This window comes from Gymnogyps californianus, chromosome 3 (genome assembly GCF_018139145.2).
Source record: "Gymnogyps californianus isolate 813 chromosome 3, ASM1813914v2, whole genome shotgun sequence".
Classification (NCBI taxonomy): domain Eukaryota; kingdom Metazoa; phylum Chordata; class Aves; order Accipitriformes; family Cathartidae; genus Gymnogyps; species Gymnogyps californianus.
Window position 1 is genome coordinate 1,298,447 of NC_059473.1, and position 10,741 is coordinate 1,309,187.

The 10,741-nt window shown below is 55.0% G+C and overlaps 1 protein-coding gene across 2 annotated transcripts; it reads right to left on the reverse strand.

The window, feature by feature from the left end:
- Positions 1-275: 275 nt before the first annotated feature.
- On the reverse strand, positions 276-9,922 carry NAPB (NSF attachment protein beta). Of its 2 annotated transcripts, XM_050894610.1 has the most exons (11): positions 9,825-9,922; positions 7,120-7,199; positions 6,341-6,457; positions 5,144-5,190; positions 4,937-5,014; positions 3,835-3,890; positions 3,316-3,400; positions 2,165-2,269; positions 1,807-1,875; positions 1,350-1,400; positions 276-825 (listed from the first exon to the last, which is right to left on the reverse strand). In XM_050894610.1, exons 1-11 carry the CDS (start codon positions 9,920-9,922, stop codon positions 721-723), a joined length of 891 nt encoding a protein of 296 aa, XP_050750567.1. In that variant the 3' UTR covers positions 276-720. The 2 variants fall into 2 exon arrangements, with proteins under 2 accessions (XP_050750567.1, XP_050750568.1); XM_050894611.1 differs by lacking the exon at positions 6,341-6,457.
- Between the last annotated feature and the right edge of the window lie 819 nt (positions 9,923-10,741).

A 10,741-nucleotide genomic window follows, 5' to 3' on the forward strand; every position in this document is an offset into this window, starting at 1 on the left:
ATTTTTATATTTAGCTCTGAAATACAAAATACACCATTAACTAGGGCCTCTCGCGACGACTGGCCGGAGGGCCGACGCCAATCTAAGCAGTCCTGTCCCCTAGCGTGTAATGCTTTCAGCACTAGGTCACCATGTATTCTGTATTTATACGCGCGCACGTGTATCTGTATAGGATGTATGCACACACATGCATACTGTACGTAAGAGTCACAAAGCCTTTCACTAGCACCATTAAAAAAAGCTCAATCATTTAAAAAAACCAAGAGCCAAGTGTATCTGACAGAGGTCCATTTAGAAACACAAAACGGTAACGATACAGCAACAGATCAGAAGCAATTATTTGTACTGTACTGGGGCGGACAAAATATTTACATGCTGGAATCAATGGTACTGAGCCTTCAGACAGAACAGCGGGGGGAAAAAAACGGTAGCTGCAAGCGCAGACTTTGGGTTCATCAGCTAACAAAACCAAGCCAGGATTTCTGCCAGAAGCGCTGCTTTCGCCTCAGAAACATCCGCCAGCGACACCCAGAGCATCGCTTCCCAGCTACCCACCTTGTCACGACAAAGAGCAGGACACTAAAGAAACACACAAGTCTCATTGGATTTGTAAGCAACAAAATAAAGCTAGGTATTTTATCACGTATCCCGTAGTGGTCCTTGGCTGTAACACAAGAACGGATTACTTTTAGGCTGCATGCCGCAAACGCCACGCACGGTTCACTTCAGGTCCCCATCCCCTTCTCCTTGGATTGACTTCTTGATGCGAAGCAACATGGTCGTAAGCCACTGATCCAACCGCGATATCGAATCGAATTCTTTAACCTATTATTAGAAAAAAAAAAAAAAAGTTTAAATTAAGGTGGTGGTAGAAAGCAAACGAGACTGCTGCAAAAGAAGCATGCTGCGGCTCTTGAAAGTCTTTTAAAACTTCCGCTCTTCCCAGAGAAAAAAATAAATTAAAAAAAAATATATCTATCCAAAAAACACACAGAGCACTCGAAGCCACTGTCAAACATACAAAGGAGCTGGAGCAAAACCAGGCAGGATCTTAACTCTCGATGATAAACTAGTGATTTTACAGTGTTAAGCCTGGGACTTGCTCGAGCACGGGCTGGAAGCAGCTCTGCTAACGTCCATCTCTCCCGCGGGTTGTTTCGCGGCAGGATGGTTAAGCAGTGAAGTGCCTGGTGTTTTGCCCCGCTGGACTCGGTCGCAGCACTCGGACCTCGGGCAACAAGTTACCCAATGTTTAACGAGCGCGGATGTACCAAAAAAAAAAAAAAAAGACAAAAAAAAGAACAACCTGCCACCCACGAGCACGCCCTGGCAAATTTGTGACTACTTACTGCTTCGGTGTATGCCTCGCAGTTCTGCTCCTCGTGGGCTTCCAGCAGTTTCTAGAAGAACACCGTTAAAAATTAGACAATACTCTTGTTACGGCGTGGTCCTGCAGGGCCGCTGCACGGGCATCTCGTCCCCAGGAGAGAGGGGACCTCTGCACCCGCACTGCGGGGCACCCACGCGTCCGGCAGCGGCACCTTCGCAACCTATTCAAACCACCTGCCGTGAACACAGAAATAGTTTGGGGTTGGTTTGGGTTTTTTTTTTTAAGTCAGCTAGAATAATCGCCATTCTGCTGCAGCTGCTTCCACGAGTCTGGTATAGACCCAAAGCGAAGCGAGCCTGACGTCCGCTAAAATGTTCGAATAAAAGAGCGAATCTACGGCAAGGTGAAGAAGCACAAAGCAAAGGGCAGGACGCATTTTCAAGCGTGACTGTCATTTTAATACTGGCTTTACTCACTTTCAATAGCTTGCACTCCCGCGAATCTGTGAACGCCGGGAACATTTCTTCGTATTTCTCAAGTGCAAGCTGAAAGAGAGAAGACAACCCTTACGCTCGTTTCGCACAAAACCACTTGCTTTTTATTCCAGTTTTTGCCTTCCAGTCCTAAAAGCGCACAGAGAGCTTGGGGAAGTATTCCCAGGAAATCCAAGAGCAAGTATTCCCGGGAAATCCAATTCGATACTACGGCACTTCAGGCTTCAGTCCGTGCAACAGCCGCGCAAAGCCCCGTCCACGCAAGAACGTGTCTCAGCCAGCAAAGGTTGATTAAGAGGGATGCAGAAAAGTTTGGGATAACGGCTCCGAGCCCACTGACCTTCGCGTTCAGCTCATCCACGATGAAGTGGCACAGAGCGGCTTTGAAGAAATACTCTTTCGCGCTATACTTCAGCAAAGGATTATCCATCGTGTTTGTTCCCACCTAGGCACAAAAAGATATTATTAGAGTTGGGAAAGAAAACCGCATCGTTAAGAACTGAATTAAAAACAGGACAGCCGATTAAAGTTACACGCAGCACCGCACGGCCGTCTGCGAATAAAGACCGTAGAAAAAAAAAAATGCCAGCGGAAAAAAAAAATGCCAGCGTCCGTACAAAAAGCTATTGGGAAGCCAGACAGATTTTTAACTAATCCCACGTGAAGTCAGCGACCGGCAGGCAGCTGCGAGAGCGCACCCAACGCAGCCCGTCCTCCCAGGGAGCCGCTGCACCAGTTCAGGGGTACCACGCTGGTGCCTCCGTACGGCCTGTCTGATGCAGGAGGGGGAAAGCGAGTCGACCCGGTGAAAACCTGCTCCAATATTAACCCTCCAGAAGCACAAAAGCGGCACTGCAAGTATTCCCAGGTAAAAATACCTGACGCAAAGACAGAGCAATCAAGTTTATGAATCTGGAGGGGAAATTTTCTGCCAAAGGTATTTGTAAATACAATCAAAAGTGTAATTACAGATTTCCTTCCCCCTGCCTCCCCCAGCCTTTCTCTAGAAATGATAGGATTCGGGAGAAAAAAATGCCTTCAGTAAGCTAAAGCAACTCGTAAAAGCCAAGGAGCAAACCATGTCTCGTGAAGGCATAATCAGCCCCGAAATAAGTAAGATTAGGAGCTTCTAGGCCACAGCAGTTTTGCGAGACCGACACGCTGACCCGCTTTTCATCTTCAAGAAATTTGTGGCTCGGGATTTTCTCTCTCATCCGATCTGCAGCACCATTTAAACAAGAAAACCTTTCACCTCCCGCCCCCCGACCCGACCCGACCCATGCGTTGGAGAGTCCTTAAGAATTTAGCTGTAGGTCAACACAGCTGGAAAACTCAGTCTTACAGAGGAAAACTCATCGCATCCCCACCATCGAGACTGCCGTAACCGCCCCGATGCCAGCACAAGGGACGGGAGCTCGGCCGCAGCCGCCGAGGGACGCGACGGCCAGCACGCCGCGGCCAGCACCGTCGGACGAACGCGCGCGCCCTCACCTGCTCATAGATTTCTATCGCCTTCTGGTACTGCTCCAGCTGCGCGGCGTAGGCGGCCACCTTCAGCAGACACTTGTTGGCTGAGCTACAATCAATTATAGCACTAAAGTAAGTAATTGTGTCCTGGGGGCGGAAAAAATCCATACCCTGGTACCTCCGAGCACTACCTGTACCTCTTAGCGTGTATAAAAGTGGGACCCAAAAGCCGCAAATTAGGGGAACTGTCTTTTTCACAGCCAAAATTAAAACACACGGAAAGGCACGAAGACCTTCAGCTCAGCACGGACCCGGCATCAATCGCTCCGCGCTTTCTCCGCGCCCAAAACGGGCACCCCAAACCAGACAAGCCTGCGTGCGGGATGAGAACCTTCAACAGAAATCCAAGCAGGACTTGGGCATCCCACCAAAGGACGTTTTCCAAGAGGCTGGCAGGCGAGGCGGGCGAGCGCGTGGGCCAGCTAGGACAAATCCCCGTCTCCAGCCCTCCCCTGCTGCGACCCTCTTACAAAGACCACTTGCCTGTTAGACTCCTCTCCTTTGTAATAGTCTGCAGCCTGCTCGTAGTGTGCAATCGCCTGGGGACAGAAACATCGCGCTTGAATGCCACTTCTGAAGTAGAATTTTTGGTCAGGGCAGCGTACAGCGACCGCATTCACAAAAGCTTTCCCATTCTGCGCGCGAAGGGAGCAGCGTCACGGCGCGCTGCGGGGCTTCTGGTGGAGCGAGGCGCTGCCACGCGTCCCCTGCGCGCTCGAAAACACGAGGCTGCCCTTGGAAATTTGACCGTGAACGTGTTAAGCGTCCCAAACTCCAGTGCAGGTTTAAGACAGGTGACCCTACTCTTGAGGTAATGACTACGAACGGTTATCATCACAGGGCGACAAAGCCGCTGCCGGGTTTGCCACGACGGAATAAACCGCTTGGCAGAACAGCCCTGACATAGCAGGGCTTGATTTAAGCGGGGCTGCAGGTGGAGAGGCAACGCTGAAGTCGTTAACAGAGAGGGATGGGATCCAACGCAGCGGAGCTGAGGAAGCAAATGACTGTCTAGAAAATAATACCTAGAAACCGTAAATTTTTGTTCTGCAAACTTCAAGCAGAAGATCTGCAGCCAGTTGAGCTGCTGCAGGATTCCTGCTCAGGGCCCTCGGTTATGGGAACGAGAGAGGAGTTGAGCTGCTGCAGGATTCCTGCTCAGGGCCCTCGGTTATGGGAACGAGAGAGGGTTGGAGCTGAACTGTGAACTAAAAGTAACAGCAGCTTCCTTCGGGTGTGTCAGAAAATAGCTGTAACGCTGCCCCACAGCTTTCCCAAAGCGCTTTTCAGATGTGAAAGGCCGCTGCAGTCGGGAAGGTTTCTCACCCGGGCGTTCCTGCCAGCCCTCGCTCAGCGGAGGGGCACACGAAAGAGTCAGGACTGCCCCGCGAGAGACCCGTGCTGGGAAAAAAAAAATCATCGCTCACCCCTGTTAACGCTAACTTCAAGTTACAGGGTGACTTGCACCTACGTAAAGAAGCCCGGCGCCAGATGGGAGATGGGTTTTAATCGGCCGCGCCGAGTTCGGCGCTGCTCTGGCTGGGGAAGGAAACGCAGCCGCCGCCGCAACGCCCGACATCCTTACCTTTTCAATGTCTACCAGCTCGGCCTCGTAGATCTCCGCAATGGTGATGTGGTGCTTGGCAGCGATGGTGAATCGCCCCTAGAGAAGGCAGAGGCCGTAGGTGAGATGGGGGCTCCCCCCCTCCGCCCGGCACACGCAGCATTTACCGAGCTGCATCTCTTTCTTACAAAGCGCATCGGTCCACGAGCTGCCAGCGCAGCTTCTTACCATGTCGGTGTAGATATCGATAGCTGCGTTTAAGCAGTTGATGGCCTCTGCAGCATGAGCGTTCAGGAAAAACAACAGTGTCAGCCAGCACGTCGGAACTTCCCAGCCCAAGTCCTCCCCCCTCCAAAAATCAGATCTCGGTAACGTTACTCTTCATCAGACCACACACCGGCTTCTCAAATAAATATCTGCTCGCGCATTTACGTATATCCGGAATGACAAGATGTAACATTTCCAACCCCTAAGACCTACAGATGTAACGTCCCCCGCATTTTTGTATCCGTAGATCTAATCCCGATTCACCCAGCCCCAAACACCCCCATCCCACCGACGGCCTGCCGGTTCACCCCGGCAAAAATTCCAACGCTGAAAGCTAACAGTCAAAAATTAGGATGGGCAAAACACAAACGACTTGTACCCTGGGTCTGTCAGGCTGCATCCTCAAACCAGAGCAAAATTCAAAATACCCATCTCGTAACCACGCAGGGGCTGCCATTTTCTAGGAAATTTGGGTGTTTTACAATTATACAACAGTATTATCGGCCCGGAGTTAGATTCTTCAGCCCCCTGGCACAGGAAAGCGTGAGTAATGCCGGTGGGTTGGTTGGTGTGTTTCCAAACACTCAGCTAGGGTAAGGGGGATCAGAGGTCTTCCAGAAAACCACAACCCTGCTCTTTATGACCGGATTTAAAGAATCCGGATCCTTCATCCTCATCCCATCGAAGGTCAGTCCATTTTCCTCCCACCTCTCCTCTGTCCCGGGGAAACCCCTGGGAACGGGACTGGGGCTACGGGCAGGGATCCCACCGCGATCCAGACCCGAGACCTGCCTTAAGTATTCCTGAAGAAGTGAGTACGTCTCCAAAGTCAAGCTAAACCAGGAAGGAAGCTCCCGAGGGGCAGCGCTTCACAACCAACGCACCGCAGCGTAAGCCAAAAGCGCGAGGGAACACCTCGAGGTGACACCCCTCCGCGGGCCGATCCACACGGCAGACCAAGACGATGCCGACTAGCTCACGTCCCCTTAAAGCCCGTTCTGGAGGAGCAGAAGCGCGGGAGGTATGACGGCTTTCGAGTAGCCTGCGGCGAGGATCCGCAGCCCCGCGGAGCCGGTGACTACCCAAAGCCTCGGCGCGCCGCCTCCTCTGCCGCTAAGCAGCTTGGCGAGAAACAATCCCGGATTTCGCTCCCCTTACCTTGCGGGTCTGCTTTTTTGTAGGCGTTCCCGGCGTCCACGAAGCTGGTGGCCGAGTCGTGTTTGCTCTGCAGCTGCATGTGCAGCTTGGCCGCCTGACAAAACGCGTTCCCTGCGGCTGGGAGAGAAGAGCACACCGACCCCACGTATTCCCTCCGGCCCGGTAACGAGCGGGATCGCCGTAAAACGGCAAAGCACGCGTCGCTTCCCGGGACCCAGAGAGGTTGAGAGACGGAACAACCCCAAATTGTTTGCGTCCAGGCGCCGCTCCTCTGCCGGGGGTTGAGCCCGTCCCCGCGGGGCGCAGCGGGGGCATCCCACACGCACGCTCGTCCTTGGCAACGCGTGTTCGTCCTCGCTACTGCCTGCGCCCTGCTGATCTACCGGGTCAGCAAGGGGGATCCCTTGGATCTCGAAACCCATCGGACTGGACGTCACACACCCCAAAGGTATTTCCTTGCTTGAGGAGCAAATCCAGGGCAGCGTCCCTTTAGCAGGCTTCCCTGCAGCGTTACGAGCTTTCGTTTTAAAACGGTGAACGGCACCCCGGCTAGTTTAACATCGGGAACAGTCAGGTCACCCTCCTTTGCCCACCCTGCCGATATTTAAATTATCGCAGGGCCCGGCAGAGCAGAGGAATTGCATCGCCACAGGGACCATCCCCATGGAAACAGCCTGGGATGTAAAACTCCGCTGCGATAATTCGCAGGAAAGACGCTCGGGCTCTCGCGGGTCACCTCGGTGTCACCAACCCTCCCCATCGGCGGGGGCTGTACTCACCGCTCCAGTTCTTGGCGATCTTGAACATGTTGGCAGCCCTGGTGTACATTTCGCAGGCTTCCTCCACCCTGGTGTTACCCCTGAAACGCAGCGAGAGAGTCCCTGACGCCGTGCCGGAACGAAACGGGGGCCGAGAGCTCAAATAGGGCTTGGGGTGTTGTAACCCCGTGTGCTCGGGTGACGTGGCCCCGCCGGGCTTGACGAGGCTGATCGCCCTCATTTTAAAAATGCAGGGTGGGCATCACGGTGCTCAGAGAGGGGGAAAGCTGGATTTGGGGGACCGGCAGCTCCCCCCCTGCCCTCACCAGATGCTCTCCCAGGGTGCCAGCTCGTTACCAAGGCACGGTGGAGGTGGGGAGAAATTCGGTTAGCGCCGAACGGGGTCCCCCAAGCCCCGCCGCGAACAGGGAGCAAGGGGGAGCTGGCAGGCACCGAATAACCAAGCCCTCGCTAGGAAGGGGAGGCAGAGCTTTTCATTGCATAAAGCAGGGACGGGAAAGGAGACAAAAGCCGCTCCTGAAATGGCAGCTTAGGGTTTTTGCACGTTCCTAAAGAGTTTGGAGCCTGGAGCGAGCCCCCGTCTGCTCCTTGACTTGGGTCCCTCCTTTTTGGGCAGGAGCAGCCGGCTCCTAAGAGTCTCTTGAGACGCTCGGCAAAAACACCTGCAGAAAGCAAACTCTGGTACGCGACAAACGACTGTATCGTTTGGAGAACGCAAAGCAAATCAAAAATTAAGAGACGCCAGACAACTCGCTGCGAAAGAACAACTCAACACAAGCCTAACTGACGGGGTTTTAGTAGCCTAACGCGGCTCCCCCAACCGGATGATTAACAATTAATTTATCTTGAGAAAGAAGTTCAGTATTTTTGTTACGTGAAATGCAGATTTCTTCACGGACTTAATCCTACAAGCTCGGTACTGCCCTCTGCAGCACATGGTCCTGCCGACCCCGGAAAGGGGCTGCAGCGCGGGAGGCGACATTTATTATTGCCGGTTGTTGGGTTTTTTTTTCCCCCCTTCCTTCTTCTGGCAGACAACCACATTTCATTTCGAAGCACAGGCGGGTTTTTTTGGACCGCTCCATGCCCTTGAAAGCCGCCTTTTGCGTGAACTAAAGCCAAAGGAGGCGGTGCAAGGTAACGCTACACCCTGCAAGGCGTCCAAAACCGGGTGGTTTTTAGCCTTTTAAGTCTCAAAAAAAAAAAAAAATTAAAAAAGAAAAGCACTTGTGCAAGCTAATGGAGCTCTTCAGGAAAAAGCCTGGCTGTCGATAACGCTTTTGGCCGGGCGCTCAGCAGCCCGGGCACCCCCTTTCCCTAGGAGGATGCCGAAAGCAAAGTCACCCACCGCCTTTTCTTCCATTTTAAAAGCAATTTTTCTTGCATCTATTTTTAGCCCAAGAAAATGAGAAATTTGCCTCTCGAAATCTCTGCCGGTTCAGTCCAAGGATTTTCAGCAATTTGCCGCCCGGATTACGCCCCTGGAGCACGCCCTGCCTGATTAATCTGGCGGAGGCCGGGGAAGAATTTATATTTTTAAAACTTCTGCTTTTAGGGCTGTGGGCACTAGATTTTTCCAGGCTGTTGTTTAGAAACATCAAGGCCTCCACGGGAGCATCGCTCCATAAATGCTCTTTTCTTAAAATTAAAAAAAAAAAAAAAAAAAAAAAAAGGCCAAGATTGAGGTGGCCAAAGCTGCTAGTTTTTCAAAACCCTTCCAGGCACAGCTCTCACGCCCCCAGGAATATCTACTTTTGAACAAAAAGACCCAATAAAAAGGAAGCTCTGCCATTTTCTGGGAGTATCGCTCCTCCCAGCGACCCCATCCCTCTGGAGGGTCTCCGCGCCCCACGCCGTGGGCTCAGTACTGCGAGGGGACCGCGTCTCCTCTGGGCAGAAAATCATCCGTAAAACCCCGAGCCTGCTCCAAACCCCTCCCTGGAGCTGCCAAAAGCCTCAAGGAGGATTGGGGGGCAGGGGGGGCTTCCAGCCTCGCCCCGGCACCGTTCGCAGCAGAGCCCTTGGGTGCCGATGCTCCCCGGGATAAGGGGAGAGGGCCAGCCCTCGCCAGGGCGAAACCCGGTGACGCCGCGGCCGTGAGAGGATTACCAGCGGCGAGTCCCCCCCGGGATAAAGCTGGGATGAGCGAGCGCAGCCGCCGTGGAGCCGGACCTGGGGACACCCCCCCCACGGTGGGCTGAACACGGGGAGCAGGAGGGGGGGGGGGGACACAGGCAGGTTGCCCCGAGCTGCAGAGGCCGAGCAGGCTCGTCACACCGCTGTGCTCACGGACACCTGCAGGAGAGGCAGCAGCCGGGGAGGGGGGCACGGCGGGGGAAAGAAGGGGGGCTGCTGGGGCAGCACCGGCTGGCTTCACCCCTGCTATGCTATGGGGGGGGGGGCTGTGTTTTCTCTCCCCCCCCGCCATGCCCTAACACAGCCCACCCGCTGCAGAGGTTAAGGGAGACCCTCACCCACACTGGAGGGGTTGGGGGGGGGGGCACAGCACCCCGCGCACAGGGCCCAGCTCCCTTCGCACACCTGCACCACCACCCCCCCCCTTTTTACAACCCCTCCCTTCGCACACCGCGCACCCCTCTCCTTGCAATCCCCCCCCCCCGCCTTTGCACGCTCCTTTTGCACACCCTCCTTTATAATCCGGGCACCCCCCTTTGCAATTCCGCCCCCCCCGGGGCCCCGCTCACCCGAAGAGCCCCCGCAGGAAGGAGTGGGAGCCCTTCACCCGCTTCTCCGCCTCCGCCATCAGCTGCACGGCCTCCCGCTCCTTGCCCGTGCTGTCCATCGCGGCGGCTTTCCTTCGGCCTCCTCCTCCTCCTCCTCCTCCTCCTCCGCCGGCGCTGCACCGGCGGGCGCGTGCACGGGGAGGGGCGGCGGCGGCGGGCGCGCGCGCGCCCGGGGGCGGGGCGTGCGCATCCACGCGCGGTGCGGGTGCAAGGCTGCACGGTTGCACCTTGCGCGGTGCGCGTCGCGTGCTGCACGACGCGCGTCGTCGCCCACCGCGCAGTTCATGCCGCGGGCTGCACGACGCTGCACCACGTTGCACCACATTGCACGTCATTGCACGACGCTGCACCACGTTGCGCGTCGCTGCACGACGCTGTACCACGTTGCACGACGCTGCACCACGTATGCACGACGCTGCACCACATTGCACGTCATTGCACGACGCTGCACGACGCTGCACCACGTTGCACCACGTATGCACGACGCTGCACCACGTATGCACGACGCTGCACCACGTTGCACCACATTGCACGACGCTGCACCACGTATGCACGACGCTGCACCACGTTGCACCGCATTGCACGTCATTGCACGACAGTGCACCACGTTGCACGACGCTGCACCACATTGCACCACGTATGCACGACGCTGCACCACGTATGCACGACGCTGCACCACGTATGCACGACGTATGCACGACGCTGCACCACATATGCACGACGCTGCACCACGTTGCACCACATTGCACGACGCTGCACCACGTATGCACGACGCTGCACCACGTTGCACCACATTGCACGTCATTGCACGACGCTGCACCACGTTGCACAACGCCGCACCACGTATGCACGACGCCGCACCACGTTGCACGACGCCG